Source organism: Mercenaria mercenaria, chromosome 12 (genome assembly GCF_021730395.1).
Source record: "Mercenaria mercenaria strain notata chromosome 12, MADL_Memer_1, whole genome shotgun sequence".
NCBI classification, from domain to species: domain Eukaryota; kingdom Metazoa; phylum Mollusca; class Bivalvia; order Venerida; family Veneridae; genus Mercenaria; species Mercenaria mercenaria.
The window spans coordinates 62373202-62392151 of record NC_069372.1 but is presented as its reverse complement, the minus strand read 5'-3'; the positions used below and the strand labels follow the sequence as shown (position 1 = coordinate 62392151).

Genomic DNA, 18950 nt, shown 5'->3' with positions numbered 1-18950 from the left:
CTAGATACCATCAAGGTGAACATTCTCACCAATATTCATGAAGATCTCATGAAAAGTACGGCCTCTAGAGAGGTCACAAGGTTTTTCTATTAATTGACCTAAGGACCTAGTTTTTAAAGGCACGTGACCCAGTTTCGAACTTGACCTAGATATCATCAAGGTGAACATTCTGACCAATTTTCATGAAGATCTCATGAAAAGTATGGCCTCTAGAGAGGTCACAAGGTTTTTCTATTTTTAGACCTAATGGCCTAGTTTTTGACCACACGTCATCCACTTTCGAACTTGACCAAGATATCATCAAGGTGAACATTCTGACTAATTTTCATGAAGATCCATTGAAAAATAAGGCCTCTAGAGAGGTCACAAGGTTTTTCTATTTTTAGATCTAATGACCTAGTTTTTGAACGCATATGACCCACTTTCGAACTTGACCTAGATATCATCAAAGTGAACATTCAGACCAACTTTCATGAAGATCCATGGAAAAATATGGCTTCTAGAGAGGTCACAAGGTTTTTCTATTTTTAGACCTAATGACCTAGTTTTTGACCGCACGTGACCCAGTTTCGAACTTGACCTAGATATCATCAAGATGAACATTCTGACTAATTTTCATGAATATCAATTTAAAAATATGGCCTCTAGGGAGGTCACAAGGTTTTTCTATTTTTAGAACTACTGACCTAGTTTTTGACCGCACGTGACTCACTTTCGAACATGGCCTAGATATCATCAAGATGAACATTCTGACCAATTTTCATGAAGATCCATTGAAAAATATGGCCTCTAGGGAGGTCACAAGGTTTTTCTATTTTTAAACCTACTGACCTAGCTTTTGACCGCACGTGACCCACTTTCGAATATGGCCTAGATATCATCAAGATAAACATACTGACTAATTTTCATGAAGATCCATTGAAAAATATGGCCTCTAGGGAGGTCACAAGGTTTTTCTATTTTTAGACCTAATGACCTAGTTTTGGACTGCACGTGACCCAGTTTCGAACTTGACCTAGATATCATCAAGATGAACATTCTGACCAATTTTCATGAAGATCCATTGAAAAATATGGCCTCTAGAGAGGTCACAAGGTTTTTCTATTTTTAGACCTACTGACCTAGTTTTGGACAGCACGTGACCCAGTTTCAAACTTGACCTAGATATCATCAAAATGAACATTCAGACCAACTTTCATGAAGATCCATGGAAAAATAAGGCCTCTAGAGAGGTCACAACGTTTTTCTATTATTTAACCTACTGACCTAGTTTTTAATGGCACGTGACCCAGTTTCAAACTTGACCTAGATATCATCAAGGTGAACATTCTAACTAACTTTCATGAAGATCCATTGAAAAATATGGCCTCTAGAGAGGTCACAAGGTTTTTCTATTTTTAGACCTAATGACCTAGTTTTTGACCGCACATGACCCAGTTTCGAACTTGACCTAGATATCATCAAGATGAACATTCTGACTAATTTTCATGAATATCAATTTAAAAATATGGCCTCTAGGGAGGTCACAAGATTTTTCTATTTTTAGAACTACTGACCTAGTTTTTGACCGCACGTGACTCACTTTCGAACATGGCCTAGATATCATCAAGATGAACATTCTGACCAATTTTCATGAAGATCCATTGAAAAATATGGCCTCTAGGGAGGTCACAAGGTTTTTCTATTTTTAAACCTACTGACCTAGCTTTTGACCGCACGTGACCCACTTTCGAATATGGCCTAGATATCATCAAGATAAACATACTGACTAATTTTCATGAAGATCCATTGAAAAATATGGCCTCTAGGGAGGTCACAAGGTTTTTCTATTTTTAGACCTAATGACCTAGTTTTGGACTGCACGTGACCCAGTTTCGAACTTGACCTAGATATCATCAAGATGAACATTCTGACCAATTTTCATGAAGATCCATTGAAAAATATGGCCTCTAGAGAGGTCACAAGGTTTTTCTATTTTTAGACCTACTGACCTAGTTTTGGACAGCACGTGACCCAGTTTCAAACTTGACCTAGATATCATCAAAATGAACATTCAGACCAACTTTCATGAAGATCCATGGAAAAATAAGGCCTCTAGAGAGGTCACAACGTTTTTCTATTATTTAACCTACTGACCTAGTTTTTAATGGCACGTGACCCAGTTTCAAACTTGACCTAGATATCATCAAGGTGAACATTCTAACTAACTTTCATGAAGATCCATTGAAAAATATGGCCTCTAGAGAGGTCACAAGGTTTTTCTATTTTTAGACCTACTGACCTAGTTTTTGACCGCAGTTGACCCAGTTTCGAACTTGACCTAGATATCATCAAGATGAACATTCTGACCAACTTTCATAAAGATCCCATGAAAAATGTGACCTCTAGAGTGGTCACAAGCAAAAGTTTACGCACGCACGCACGCACGGACGTACGGACGGACGCTGCGCGATCACAAAAGCTCACACTGTCACTTTGTGACATGTGAGCTAAAAATAAAAGCATTTACTTTTGTTGGCAAAGAATATTTATAATTCCAGTCCAATATTTAAAAAAAAAGATTATTATTTTCATTCCCTGAAGAAGCATATACAACCAAAATGTTGGAATATTAGTAAACTGTAAATTGACAGCATGTTTGGTTTTTATCCACAACACAATATAATATAGACATGTTCAACTGCTTGCTAACCAATAGTCAAAAATTATATGCTTGGGGTATAAAGGACTGATGGCAAATGTTTAATTATATGGTATCAAAATGTTTTTCCAAGTTTTCATTTTAGCCCATTATACATGTGTTGAATATTGACCAAACATTATAGCACAAACTATGGACCAGCAACTTACATCAGGAATTTGTGCAATAATTAGCAATAATATAAGCCCATGGTTGGAAAGTGTGTATACATGATTTTAAATTATTATACAGAATGATATTATAACCACGCAATATAAACAATACTATTTCAACAAAGCCACAACAGAAATAAGAAAGGTGGAAAGCTAAGGTTTGAGTAAAACAGATATAACTTTTTTTTACAACAGACACAAATTTTTAAAGTAATTGAAAGCACAAAGCAGAAACTCAATCTTTAAATAAAATAAAAGCTGGGGTCTGGAAAAATGGCTTGGTAATAGCCTGCGGTGGTATTCCCTAAAATAAATACACTATCAGAATTCTCAGCAAGCATTCCTGAGCAATCACCTTTTACTCGATGTTAAACTCAATAAGTAGCATTTAGATCTTCAACAATAAAACTACCTGCTTCAATTTCTCCCTCTTTTTCTTTTTCCTCTGTATCTGCCTTTTGTTCTTCAGTTACCTCCCCTGTTGATGCTGGTTCTGGTCCCTGATCAGGCAAATCTGTACTTGTCTCCCCTTCCTTTGTTTCTGATTTCTGCTCCACAGGCTCTGCCTTCTTAGCTTCAGTATCCTTTTCTGTGGTTTCACCTTCTTTGGTTTCTTCTGGTTTCGTTTCTTCTGTTTTATCCTCCTTTTCTTTAGTTTCCTCTACTTTAGGATCCTCTGCTTTTTGTTCTGCTGGTTTTTCTTCAGTTTCAGTTTTTTGTTTTTCCTGACCTTCTTCCTTCTTTTCTTCACTCTCTCCCTCCTTAGCTGTCTCTTCAGTTTTCTGTTCTGCTTGTTCAGTAGTTTCCTCAGGCTTAGCTTCTTTTTCACCTTCTGCTATTTTATAAATGGCAAAACAAATTTTCAAGCATGTGTACAAGGTTAACCGCTGTTTAATCTCTATAAATTTTGCATCTGAAATGTACGTTTTGGAGTATCCTTATCGATAAACGGATATTTAATTTTTCTAATACTTGCATCTGTTTGTAAAAACTTTGCAAAACAATACATACATTTCTGTTGGCTACAGGAAAACCTTTCAACAAATAAGGAACCAAATCAATAGTTGTCTTTTTGTCTATTTCTAATATGAACTTTTTCTGTTATTCACAAAAACTAGCGGTTTGGATATATCTCATGGTAAATATTTAAGGATTTCGAAAATAAGTTACCAGTGTTGTCTGTACAAATATAGGTCATCTTCCTCTAAAATCTTTACTAATCTCAAGTCCCGAAAGTGACTTATTTGGAAACTATTTATATATTAGCAGATTCTATTACACAGGTACAAATGCAAATATTATAGAGAATATAACAAAATATATTTGATAACATTTGGTATAGAGAAGGAAATGCTATATACACGTGAATTAGCTATTTTGGTGTACATGAGAAGCAATAATGACAATGAAAGCAACCAAACAGAAATAAACACTGTGGAAACCCCTTAAACCGGACATTTTAGCTTGGGACTGACTAAAAATTCCGGTTTTCAGAGGATCTGGTTTGGGGAAGATATTCTTGATTTGTAGTGTTAGAGCCTTTATATAGCTGCTGATGTTTTCTGCTGTGTCATGCAGGCATTGCCCTTTGGTACACTATGAATTTTTTTTTCTGTATATGCAAGGGAACATGTAGTTAAAATATCCGTTTTTCAACTTTTTTTTTTTTAGGAGAAGGACTTGCGAAATTGTTAATTACCGTGCAATGACAACACAGTCTTTGAAATTTTATCGGTTACTAAACATCCGCTACAAACAAAAATAAACTTATTTGATTAATCTCTTGTAATTATTTAATGTTTCTTGGGTGTCGGCAATCATTCTTTTATTCACAATTTGCCGACAATAACATGCTGAATTGAAAAAAAATGTTTCCTAGCTTATTGAGTAATTAAGCGCGGCCTTTTTGTGCATAATTTTCGTTTAATTATCACCTTTGCATTTTTAATTTGATTGTTTGTGTTTAAAACTTTCAAACTAAATTGTTAATTCGGTAAATTACCGTTAATCTATTCTTTCATAGTAAAATCTGATAACAACCTTCGGTGAAATTAATCAACGACAATTACCCTCGGCATAAATCAAACGCATCATTAACTTGCAATTTCACATTTGCACATTTCTAACGCCATACTGTCTGACATATCTACACAATACACAGGCTGAGTGACACGGCTTCGAAAACTCCTTGCAATACACTGTCACTGAAATTAGTTTGACCCGAGGTCATGGAAATTTTTTTAGATCCGGTTTTCGGAGATGAAAATACATTGAAAATTACTAAATTTCTGCCGATTTTCGTCCGGTTTCTGGAATCTGGAAGATCCGGTTTTAGGGAGATAGTTTTCTTATAAAAATATAAGGGGAAAATTCGGGACCGACAGAAATGTCCGATATCTGGTGGATTCCGGTTTTAGGAAGATCCGGTTTGGGGGGTTTCCACTGTACTGTGAAATAATATATCTGTGGCACTTAGAATATGTATAAATATTAAGCAACAACAGTTATTTTCGAAAATATCCATCAATACTTGTAAATTCTTTTAAAAAATGACAATTAACTATCAAACCACTTGTTTTCCAATTTTTGTTCTTAAAGCTGGTAAAGAACAAAAAGCTGATATATTACAAATTCATTTTACCATTTGTGAGTAATGATTGTGTTCAAAGACACTGTAATATCTGCCCATCCCATCCCTACCACAGATGCTAGACTAAGATATCTTACATACATATATAGCTTATATAATATAGGCCTGATTAAGTAAAATATTTGATTATGTGTCTAGCACCTGTGATCCCTACCACAATATTCCCACTGAAGATACTGTGTAATCTCAAAATGCATTATGTCATAGTATAAACATGTCTGAAAAGAATGATTTGCAAGATATATATAAAATGCAAAGAATTAAAATTGAGTCTCACCTTCCTTCTTTTCTTCTGTCTGTTCTACTTGCTTTTGTTCACTTTGTTCCTCTTTTGCTTCTTCTTTCTGTCCTTCTGGAGTTTTCTCCACTTTATCTGACTCTTCTTCCTCCTTCTGTTCTGATATAGTCTGTTCCCTCGGCTCCGCTGTGACAGGTGGTGGGGAACGCGGAGGCTCTGTAGTTGGTGGCAGTGATGGTATCTGTTCTTCCTTCGGCTCTTCATCATCACTCAATGTGTCATCTGCTTCATCAACTTCTACAACTGGCCCTGGAGAGACAACAAGCATATCAAATACTTCTGATGTATTACATGACCTCTTCTTGGATTTTAGGGTACAAATATCTTGTTTTTAACATATGAGCCGCGCCATGAGAAAACCAACATAGTGGGTTTGCGACCAGCATGGATCCAGACCAGCCTGCGCATCCACGCAGTCTGGTCAGGATCCATGCTGTTCGCTTTCAAAGCCTATTGCAATTATAGAAACTGTTAGCGAACAGCATGGATCCTGACCAGACTGCGCGGATGCGCAGGCTGGTCTGGATCCATGCTGGTCGCAAACCCACTATGTTGGTTTTCTCATGGCACGGCTCATATAATGTTTTAACAAGAGCACCGCCTTGCGGGTGCTGACGCTCATCTGATTTTTTTTTGTATAATAGAAAAATTGTCCAACCCATGATTTTCTAAGTCCAAAAAGGGCCATAATTCTTGCAAAAGGCAGGATAGAGTTATGTTTCTTGATGTACATAGTCAGCTTATGATGGTGAACAACTGTTGCAAGTTTCAAAGCAATAGCTTGAATAGTTTAGGAGAAAAGCTGACCTAAACATAAAACTTAACCAATAAATCTGATATTTTCTAAGTCCAAAAGGGGCCATAAGTCTTGCAAAAAGCAGGACAGGGTTATGTTTCTTGCTGTACATGGTCAGCTTATGATGGTGAACAAGTGTTGCAAGTTTTAAAGCAATAGATTTGACAGTTTATGAGAAAAGCTGACTTAAACATATTACTCAACCAAGAAAACAGATTTTCTAAGTCCAAAAGGGGCAATAATTCTTGAAAAAAGCAGGATGGAGTTATGTTTCTTGATGTACAGGATCAGCTTATGATGGTGAACTAGTGTTGCAAGTTTCAAAGCAATAGCTTTGATAGTTTAAGAGAAAATGTTGACCTAAACATAGAACTTAACCAATAAATCTGATATTTTCTAAGTCCAAAAGGGGCCATAAATCTTGCAAAAAGCAGGATGGAGTTATGTTTCTTGCTGTACAGGGTCAGCTTATGATGGTGAACAAGTGTTGCAAGTTTTAAAGCAATAGCTTTGACAGTTTAGGAGAAAAGCTGACATAAACATAAAACTTAACCAAGAAAACTGATTTTCTAAGTCAAAAAGGGGCAATAATTCTTGCATAAAGCAGGATGGAGTTATGTTTCTTGATGTACAGGGTCAGCTTATGATGATTAACAAGTGTTGCAAGTTTCAAAGCAATAGCTTTGATAGTTTAGGAGAAAAGCTGACCTAAACATAAAACTTAACCAGGCAACGCCGACGCCAATCAAGTGATGACAATAACTCATCTTTTTTTTTCAAAAAATCAGATGAACTAAAAAATAGGTACAAACACAAGAGCTCATAGAACACGAAATGCCCCCCTTGATGTATTCAGTAATTGGAAACAGAAATTATATGGTGACTGTACAAGAAAGTTCTACTGTTCTGGGTCAATGTGACCTTGACCTTTGACCTATTGACCTCAAAATCAGTAGGGGTCATTTGCTAGTCATAATCAACCTCCCTATCAAGTTTCGTAATCCTAGGCCCAAGTGTTCTCAAGTTATTGTCCGGAAACGGTTTAACTGCTTTGGGTCACTGAGACCTTGACCTTTGACCTACTGACCTCAAATCAATAGGGATCATCTGCTGGTTATGACCAACCTCCCTATCAACTTTCATGATCCTAAGCCCAAGAGTTCTTGAGTTATCATCCGGAAACCGTTTCACTGTTCTCGGTCACTGTGACCTTGACCTTTGACCTACTGACCTCAACATCAATAGGGGTTATTTGCTAGTCAAGATCAACCTCCCTATCAACTTTCATGATCCTAGGCCCAAGCGTTCTTGAGTTATCATCCGGAAACTGTTTCACTTTTCTGGGTCACTGTGACCTTGACCTTTAATCTATTGACCTCAAAATCAATAGGGGTCATCTGCTGGTCATGACCAACCTCCCTATCAAAGTTCATGATCCTAGGCCCAAGCGTTCTTGAGTTATCATCCGGAAACTGTTTCACTTTTCTGGGTCACTGTGACCTTGACCTTTAATCTATTGACCTCAAAATCAATAGGGGTCATCTGCTGGTCATGACCAACCTCCCTATCAACTTTCATGATCCTAGGCCCAAGCGTTCTTGAGTTATCATCCGGAAACGGCTTGGTCTACATACCGACAGACCAATCGACTTTCCAACATCTGCAAAACATTATACCCCTCCTTCTTCGAAGGGGGGCTTAATAAGTTCTTACTATAACAAAATTTTGCAAGCCCGATTTTTGTCTGGTTAGTCATTACTCATACTCTATTGTGCCAGTTTAATACAAGAAGTGTTATACTTTCCATTAACGATACTTGTAACTGAACTTGAGAAAACACAGTTAAAACTCGATACTGCAAACTCACTTATCTAGAAATTCCAGATTTCTCAAAGACATAATCAAGTCCTGTCCCAAATACTCACGCATAAAATATCATTCTAAGTCGATTTTCAGTTATCTCGAAGTAAAACACTCGATCCCTTGGAATTCAAGATAAAGAGTTTCAACTGTATGACACCTAAGGAGGTGTAGAAGAGAAAGTCCAAAGATACATTGTTGAAATAGTAGAATACTTATAACATAATCAGAAGGATTCAAATACCACGTTGTTACAATAAGACAAGTCCCTATCTCTATACACAGTGCAACATGCACTACAAATGTAGGCAAGCATGTTCTGGTAATTTGGATGATTTTTTCGATGTCTTTATATACATTTGTATATATTTCCACTGGTAAAATCTATAAATAATTGTACTTACATTTCCTTGGATTTCTGAGGTTTTGTTTAATCTCCTCCTTGGCAGAATCCCAGTAATTCTCAAACAGACTAAGAACCCGATGCCTGTCCAACAAACCAATCTGAATTAGAAGAAAAATCAGGATATTAGTTCATTAAGAGCAAATCTAATGACTCTATTATTAACATAACTCTTAAATGTATGCATCTTTCAACAGTAAACATAGAAACAAGCAGGTAATTGCCTTACACTGTAACCACTGGAATTCTGCAGACTTCAAAAAATTTTGCCACCAGCTGATCATGAACTCTGACTTGCCATGTTATAGACTAGTACTCTAACAAGCAGCCGGCAAATGACTTTATATATTCTACTTTAATGGGACTAAAATAAAAAAACATAGTTTATATTCTTTACAATGTAAAATGCAAGCATGTATGAGCATGCTCTGTTTGCTCAATAAGGAGAGTGCAAATCTACAAATTGCTTGTTTGATTCCCAGGCAAGGCTTATGTTCTCTGTGATGATATGATGAAAGACACTCTGTCTAAAAGAACTTTTCCTCCACCTCTGATCCATGCATAGAAACTGGCAGTTTCTTATGGAGAACAGCTTAGAACTGGTACAGAATTCTGAAAAACTAGTTAGGTAAACTGCCCATTGTTAACTGAAACACTGTTAAAAAATGGTGGTAAACTCAAACAAATAAGCATGGATGTTAAGCATTTTTCTTTCATGTCAAATGATCATGCATGTTTTATAGTAAGGTACTTTTTAATGTTAAAATATGGTCTGTTTTTCAAAGTTAAGCATCAACAAAGAATCTTTCTTTGTGCTTCTGATTTTGGTTTTTCTACAATATTCACTAATGTAATGGTTGTCAATTGACCTAACTACTGTCCCTTGATTCAGTGCTCTAGGCAACTAACAATTTCCTCACATGAATCAAAGGTTGAGGATAAATAATATAATTATATTCTTCTGTAAAACTGCATTGTGGGATCAAACACAGAATCTCTGGATTCCTAGTGTTGTTTACTACATAATTATTGAGATAGATGGGTAGGATAAGAATGCCATCAGACATCAGAAAACCACATCTACATAGGGAAGCACATCCATACTTACACCGCTATGATCACATGACAGGAATAGGTTGGTGAGATGTATCCTTCGAGCCTCACGATGAGAGAGTGACCTGTGTGCAGCAGCACACTTTGACATATGTAGCATAAATCTCTGAAACAGCTCGCCATTCAGCTCAGATGTATATGATGTGAAATACTGAAAGAACACAACAGTAAATTTAATAATGACTTAGACTATCACTCACTGCAAAATCATTTAATTCTGTGGTCATAAACTTCATGGTTTTTAGCAAAAAATGGTATTTTCTCGGGACATTAATTCATGGATTTTAAATGTAATGTGAATTTCGTTTGTTCATTGACATTAGATTTTGTGGAATGAGACAGTCACAAAATTCACAAAAATTAGTCTTTCATGAATTTTAATGATTTTAAGGAATTGCAAATTCATTAATTAATATACAATGTATCTACCAAAATATATGGTATGTGATCAGGAATGAAGGCGTCTAAATACTTATTTTCAATAAGCTCCATGTATAAATATTTAAAATACTGCAGGTTATATTTGAACACGGCCTATTATTCTTGAAAGATTTCTATCACCAAGAATCTGATTTCTTTTAATATGAAGCTTGTGGTGTCAATGATAGTGGAAAACAAGATTCCATATATATTGATAAGACAGAGTGCTGAACAATCAGGGTTTTTCAAATATTTAACAGAGAGAAAACAAAGACAGAAGGATAACCTTGGCAAATTCCTTGACTGTGAGAGCCTTCCCTGTAACATCTGTGGGCTCCAGTGGATGGCTCAGTTTAGCTGCCTCGCGAAGATGGTCTGGAAATCTCTCTGATAGTTCTACAAATGATCTTAAGGCATTCTGGAGCTGAAAGAACAAAAAAAAAATATTAGTAATTTATATTTTGTTATTTTATTGCTGCATTATACATAATATCTATTCTGCTTTTGAGTTAAATGTGACACTCATATGTATGTATTAAAACGCTCCTATGCAAATCTAGAGATATTTGCATTTTTTAATTGTCACATCTGTTTATCAGTATGATTATTAACATTATCATCATCTGTTTCATTATGGGAGACAACCTTTACTTGCTTAATCTGTACTTTTTATAAGTTACTGGTATACGCACAAGATTTCAATATCATTCAAAATAATTTTTACATGCAATTCAAAGAATGACATCTCAGTTGAGGTTAGGTATGACAAGGAGATGGATGCTAACATACATACCAGCTGTAACTCTACACTTCCAGCAGGGTTATTGCTCCATTCCATGAACTGTTTCATTAACTGCATCATTCTGTCTTTCCTCTCTACCAGTTTCTGCTCTTCTAGTTTCTCTCTTTCTTCACGTCTACGTTTTGCTTCAGCTTTGATTCTAGCCAATCTGGTTTTAAGACAAGAGGACCATGATGGTCCTGAATCGCTCACCTATCCCCACATGACCCAGTGTTGAACTGAGTATGACGTCATTATTTCCATTATTTGACATAGTGACCTAGTTTTTGAGCACATGTGACCTAGATATCATCAAGATAAAAAATTCTGACCAATTTTCATGAAGATCCATTGAAAAATATGGCCTCTAGAGAGGTCACAAGGTTTTTCTATTATTTGACCTAATGGTTTAGTTTTTGACCGCACGTGCCCCACTTTTAAACTTGACCTAGATATCATCAAGGTGAACATTCTCACCAATTTTCATGAAGATCTCGTGAAAATATGGCCTCTAGAGAGGTCACAAGGTTTTTCTATTTTTCGACCTACTGACCTAGTTTTTGACCGCACATGACCCAGTTACAAACCTGACCTAGATATCATCAAGCTGAACATTCTCACCAATTTTCATGAAGATCCGTTGAGAAATATGGCCTCTAGAGAGGTCACAAGGTTTTTTCTATTTTTAGACCTACTGACCTAGTTTTTAACCCCACGTGACCCAGTTTCGAACCTGACTTAGATATCATCAAGGTGAACATTCTGACCAATAATCATGAAGATCTCATGAAAAATAATGGCCTCTAGAGAGGTCACAAGGTTTTTCTATTTTAAGATCTACTGACCTAGTTTTTAACCCCACGTGACCCAGTTTCGAACTTGACCTAGATATCTTCAAGGTAAACACTCTGACCAATTTTCATGAAGATCCATTGAAAAATATCGCCTCTAGAGAGGTCACAAGGTTTTTCTATTTTTAGACCTACTGACCTAGTTTTTGATGGCACGTGACCCAGTTTCGAACTTGACCTAGATATCATCAAGGTGAACATTCTGACCAATATTCATGAAGATCCATTGAGAAATATGGCCTCTAGAGAGGTCACAAGGTTTTTCTATTTTTAGATCTACTGACCTAGTTTGTGACCCCACATGACCCAGTTTCGAACTTGACCTAGATATCATAAAGGTGAACATTCTGACCAATATTCATGAAGATCTCATGAAAAATATGGCCTCTAGAGAGGTCACAAGGTTTTTCTATTTTTAGATCTACTGACCTAGTTTTTAACCCCACGTGACCCAGTTTCGAACTTGACCTAGATATCTTCAAGGTAAACACTCTGACCAATTTTCATGAAGATCCATTGAAAAATATCGCCTCTAGAGAGGTCACAAGGTTTTTCTATTTTTAGACCTACTGACCTAGTTTTTGACCGCACGTGACCCAGTTTCGAACTTGACCTAGATATCATCAAGGTGAACATTCTGACCAATATTCATGAAGATCCATTGAGAAATATGGCCTCTAGAGAGGTCACAAGGTTTTTCTATTTTTAGATCTACTGACCTAGTTTGTGACCCCACATGACCCAGTTTCGAACTTGACCTAGATATCATCAAGGTGAACATTCTGACCAATATTCATGAAGATCTCATGAAAAATATGGCCTCTAGAGAGGTCACAAGGTTTTTCTATTTTTAGATCTACTGACCTAGTTTTTAACCCCACGTGACCCAGTTTCGAACTTGACCTAGATATCATCAAGGTGAACATTCTGACCAATTTTCATGAAGATCCATTGAGAAATATGGCCTCTAGAGAGGTCACAAGGTTTTTCTATTTTTAGACCTAATGACCTAGTTTTTGACCCTACGTGACCCAGTTTCGAACTTGACCTAGATATCATCAAGGTAAACATTCTGACCAATATTCATGAAGATCTCATGAAAAATATGGCCTCTAGAGAGGTCACAAGGTTTTTCTATTTTTAGACCTACTGACCTAGTTTTTGAACCCACGTGACCCAGTTTCGAACTTGACCTAGATATCATCAAGGTGAACATTCTGACCAATTTTCATGAAGATCCATTGAGAAATATGGCCTCTAGAGAGGTCACAAGGTTTTTCTATTTTTAGACCTAATGACCTAGTTTTTGACCCTACGTGACCCAGTTTCGAACTTGACCTAGATATCATCAAGGTAAACATTCTGACCAATATTCATGAAGATCTCATGAAAAATATGGCCTCTAGAGAGGTCACAAGGTTTTTCTATTTTTAGACCTACTGACCTAGTTTTTGATGGCACGTGACCCAGTTTCGAACTTGACCTAGATATCATCAAAATGAACATTCTGACCAACTTTCATAAAGATCCCATGAAAAATGTGACCTCTAGAGTGGTCACAAGCAAAAGTTTACGGACGCACGGACGCACGGACGCACGGACGGACGACGGACGACGGACACCGCGCGATCACAAAAGCTCACCTTGTCACTTTGTGACAGGTGAGCTAAAAATTCAGTTACACACATGTATATTAAGTTGTAACTTTTTAGATTATTTTAATACAAGATAAGCTCCTGTTTCATGTGCATTTGTTTTTAAAACTTTAATGCTAATGTTGAAAAGTTGTTTCGTCTGAATTTTCTTACTACAGTAATTACATTAGTAGCAGAAAACAAAATCTGGTTCTCAAACACTTCTTGATGTTGATTTATGTAGGGAAGGGGAGCATTTTAATTCATTTTTTCTTCTTTTTTTCCATTTCAAGAAACATATAGGAATCAACAAATAATTTTTGAATTTGTTGTATCTATATATATAGATTTTTCTAATTTCATATACTCTGTATTCTATCTATTTAGTATACCTGTGAATGTTTCTTTCATAAGATGCATAATTATGCTTTTGTTATTGACGTTCCTGAATGTAAAAGAATTTTGCCCAGTAAATATAATACTACACTTTAGCACTGAATGAAAATTTCTGTCTGCTATTAATTTTGTTTAAGAGATAACTTATAGCCAAAAGAGTGTTTTAACACTATTTATGCATGATGGGCGGTTATACGTCGGGTGTAATAATATCACAAGTGCACAGCCCGAGTGAAATTATTTGTACAACGTATTACCGCCCGAGTGTATAAATAGTGTTAAAACACGGTTTTGCTACAAATTATTTTGATTCTGATATGCCCTTATCTAAAACAGTAGATAAAATATAGAAGCGCTCCTCCTTTGTCGCAACAAAAACTTGGACATCACGGCATGTTAATATGATGTCATTCTAGCATAAGAGTGTTTTAACAGAGACAAGCGTATTAGAATATGTAATATTCATATTCCATATTACTGGAAAATCATTAATAATTTCACAGATTTCACAACTGAATCAATCCATGAATTGAAAAAAAATCCCAACAAACAAGTACCTGGTAAATGTCCATTCATTTTATGTCCAAAAGTTGGAATCCACAAATTCATATCCCAGCGAAATTGCCACTTTAACCAAAACAACAGAATTTCGTGCCTGTATATTTTTTTTACTTTTTCTGTCTAGGTAGGACATCAGAACTGCAATGTACTCTTTTTGTATCATAGATCAGAGACTTAAATTTTCAGTGTTAAACTGAACAATATTGAATTAATGTATTTATTCCCTTTTCAAAAATCCCCTTTTGGCTAACTTATCAAACTTCTGTCACAAAACTGGGAAAAAAAACACTGAGGTAGGGAGTTTATATAGGCAGGCTTATTCTAAATAACTTTCTACACTATAATCCAGTATTACCTGTTATCTTCAATGTTGAAGAGTTCTTTCTTCAGGTCCTCTGTTACCTCCCTTAGACTTCGTACATAAGGTGATGCTTCTGAGAAATTGCTATACCTTGGATTATTTCTCATCAAATACTGTGCTAGATAATTTATTGGGTTAAAATTTGGATCACGCGTATCACTGCCATTTGCAAGTCCTCGCTTATCAGCTTCATTTAATAACTTCTCGACTCCAAGAATCAATGTTGGCATCAGTTTTTCTACAAGGAACGCTCTTGTTTCAAGAGTGGCTTCAATAACATTTAACCAGTCTCTTGCTAACAGTTCAGTTGGAATTTTTCTTGCAAGGTTTGTTGCTTGTACTTTCGAAATTTTTGTAAGCTCTTTTTTTGTATTTCTCAAGCCAACAAGCTTTTCCATCATACTTTGTTCATGTTGTCGTTTCCATCTCTGAACTGCACTTGGGACCCTTTTCTCTGGTGATCCAGTCCTTTTAGCGCTACCCCTGGACCTGGCGGATGGGTTTCTTGGCTCACCAACCATGGTCACCCTTTTAGGGGTGCCAGGCTTCTGAACATCAGTCATGGTGACCAGTAGCTGAATTATCTACTGAAATATATATAATTATATTCATCTTTTAAAGTCAAAACATATAGTTTTAATAATATCTCAGCAGATTAAAAGAATAAATCGTATAACAATAATAAATAATCATGATTATATTAATTTTATAAAAATGATAAATTTATCTAAATTAGGTAAAAGATATTGATGTGCAACAGTAAATTTAAACAACTTCAGGGCACTAGACAACTTTTGGGGACAGGTACCCATAACCTCAGGAAGGGGAATTTTTCATCGTTTTAAGACAAAACGGGGAAGTTTTTAGCCATTTATAAGTTACCACTTTTCACACTTATTACCGTAATACTGTTTTTAATCATTTATAACTTTTGAATGTAACTATATTGCAGCAGTTACCTTCCTTAGCGGCACTATAAAATAACTTGAAAGAGAGAACTAATTGTGTCAAACAACCTATTATCAGGGGAATTTTCTTCTGAGAAAAGGGAAAAAACATATTATTTTATGAGGGGAATGGGGCCCATATTCGGGCCCCGAAAACAGCCAAATGATCGGATGCCCTGAACTTTCACATTCGATTTTCAACGTGACCTTTCTTAAAAAAAAACAACAGCAAGATCAGGCTTAAACTTATGAAAAGAAATGTAAAATTATGTCCATATCACATATAATGACTTGACTGCGATTTTTAAAAGTCATAAATTTGGTACATTTTGACTAAATAAGTACATTTATGGGAAAAATAATCTTTAAAAATTATGTTGCCTAATGCGCAGATATGATGGAAAATTATCTTTTTTTTGCACATAAACTTATAACAACCAGCCTAAACAGGGATATCTTTCCAAATCCTTAAATGCTTCACTCCTTAAATTTTTCAGTAGGCAACCATCTTGACTTCCGGGTTATTTTGCAATATTTACAACTATCTGAAACGCATATATCGTCAGCATTCTTTTGTTTACTAATTAGTATGGTTTGTGCCAAAATTATTTACTGTAATTTAACAAATACTTCGACGCTAATTAGTCTGAGAAATTTAATCATATTAAGTGATATGCATTTGTTAAATTTAGCGATAGTTAAACATATGTAAACATTTCTTCTTTATGAAATTAAACTAGAGCACTAAAATCTGTCTGTTGTATCTCTAATTTTCAGAGCCTTTACTAACTGATATTGTGTGAGTCCTGTGAACGTCATGCATATTCCACTTATTTAGTCAAAATGTACCAATTTTAGGACTTGTAAGAATCACCAAGAAGTCACTGTTTGTGATAAATTTCACACTTCATTTCATAAATTTAAGCTTGAATGGGCAATAATAGCTTGATTGGGCTTTTAAGCCCGATCGGGCAATGTGACCAGCCTGTTAAATTAATTTGTGCCAGCCACTAACAATTTTAGTGGTATCTAACACATAGCTGTGCTAAGTTTACCAGGCCATAGTGCGTAAATTATTATACCAACAGTAAATATTTTCTTTTTGTATTCAAACTTTGTTATAATACACGAAAAAAGACGAAAGTAAACAAAGTTTTAGCACGCGAAATCTAATGACAATTTGAACAAATAATGTTTTCTACATAAAACAAAGAAAAAAGTCTGGGCATTAAATTGCCTCTTAACACTAAAATGTGACAGGATATTTAGAATAGTATGACATTATGAATTTATATGGAAAGTATTGAGAAAACTTTATTTTACTGCTTTTAAGAAGTTGTTTCTACGTCCGCCATTGGTTGCTACGCGGAAATGAAATGCGCTAACAAATGCCGTTCTATAACGTACAGATTCCGCGGCACGGACAAAAAACACATTCGTAAGAAAGAAAAGTTGCAAAAGTGTAAAAGAACTATTGTCAAATTTGTCTGCTAACTTTAAACAATATCAACGTTAAAAGCTATTCTAGCATAAAACTGCTGTTCTTGTCACTTTTCGGGAGTGTTTTAACAGGAGAAAAAACGTGTGTTAACAGAGATATTCTCGCGCTCGCGTGCTATTATAACACCTTTTTATATATGCGCGTTCTGTGGCAAAGCGTAAACGTCATTCGGCCCCAAAACGGATAATTCAAAACGAAATGACGTCAACGTAAAAAAACAACTCGGACTTTCCCGCGCATTTCGTGGAAATTTAATGACGTCGAGTGACATTGCATTCAATTATCAGTTTTTACGCGTTTTATGCTAGAATAGCGTTAGCGCATGTTCATTTCGTGTTATAACATCTGCAGAATCCCTCGGGAAACGTTGGTACCCTCGCCCTAACGGGCTCGGGCACCAACCAATTCCTCGGGATTCTGCAGATGTAATAACACGAAAAAAACATGCGTTATCCCTACATAAGAAGAGAGTCAGAATAATTTTAATCATTGGAACCCTGGTCAAAGAATATAAAGGAAAAAATACAAAAGCTACTGGCAGTATTTAGACAACATAATCTTTACTGCTGACTCCAAACAAGACCAAAACAATTTTTTACTCGTTCGCTAAATCAAATAGGACAGAAAATTGTGGTGTTGCTCCTCATAAACGTGAAGGTCAAACATTTGTAGATCCTATAGCTAAAGCCATAATATACTCAATCGGCATTTTGAGTCAGTTTTCTCTCGGCCTCAGCCCCTTAGCCTCGCCCAGTCATGCAAACAGTTGCTGTCTCCTGCAAATCAGGCAGTCATGCCCAAGGTCAACATATCCCAGGGCGTGGTGGAAATGCTCCTTAAAAACCTAGATCCTAGCAAAGCCTCTGGCTCAGATGAATTGCACTTAGAAATAGCCCCTGTCCTTACTCATATATTCCAATTCTCCCTCAATACTGGTTCTGTCCCTAATGACTGGAAGCATTCAGTCATTGCCCCTGCATATAAAAAGGTCCAAAGTGTAAACACTCCAATAATCGCCCCATATCCCTCACATGTATCGCCTCAAAGCTAATGGAACACATCCTGGTCTCCAACATAATGTCCTTCTTTGATAAGTTTAATATCCTTAGCCCTTATCAACACGGTTTTAGAACAAAGCACAGCTGCGAAACCCTGCTAATAAGTTTCTCCCAAGAGGTCAATGACGACTTAAAACTAGGTCAACAAACAGATATCACAGTCATGGATTTCAGCAAAGCTTTCGATAAGGTAGATCATCATAAATTAGTTCATAAGTTACAAAGATTAGGTGTCAACCCACACGTCACTTTTTGACTTTTTGGGTCAAGTCCTTCCTTCAGGGTCGCACCCAGCAGGTTGTCGTTGAAGGTCACAATTCAGACAATCTTCCCATCCTAACTGGTATCCCTCAAGGCTCGGTCCTTGGACCTTGTCTTTTCCTTTCCTACATAAATGATCTGCATGGAAGTGTTAAGGGCAAAGTGAGGCTGTTCGCAGATGACACGATAGTCTATGTTACGGTCAA

The 18950-nt window shown here is 36.2% G+C and overlaps 1 protein-coding gene across 1 annotated transcript; it reads right to left on the bottom strand.

Moving 5' to 3' along the window:
- Positions 1-3212: 3212 nt before the first annotated feature.
- Positions 3213-17344, bottom strand: LOC128547420 (EF-hand calcium-binding domain-containing protein 5-like). Its single transcript, XM_053520212.1, has 8 exons — positions 17248-17344; positions 14972-15561; positions 11187-11343; positions 10680-10817; positions 9969-10124; positions 8862-8961; positions 5781-6050; positions 3213-3688 (listed from the first exon to the last, which is right to left on the bottom strand). The coding sequence occupies exons 2-8, from the start codon at positions 15538-15540 to the stop codon at positions 3228-3230; spliced, it is 1851 nt and encodes a 616-aa protein (XP_053376187.1). The 5' UTR covers positions 15541-15561; positions 17248-17344; the 3' UTR covers positions 3213-3227.
- Positions 17345-18950: the final 1606 nt, after the last annotated feature.

Excerpts from the sequence above, each read along its gene's own strand:
- LOC128547420 (XM_053520212.1), bottom strand. The coding sequence starts at position 15,540 with ATGACTGATGTTCAGAAGCCTGGCACCCCTAAAAGGGTGACCATGGTT. Across the intron at positions 8,962-9,968 it reads TGTCATGTGATCATAGCGGT|ATTGGTTTGTTGGACAGGCA; the intron begins GTAAGTATGGAT and ends CTTCTAATTCAG. Across the intron at positions 3,689-5,780 it reads GACAGAAGAAAAGAAGGAAG|CAGAAGGTGAAAAAGAAGCT; the intron begins GTGAGACTCAAT and ends TTTATAAAATAG.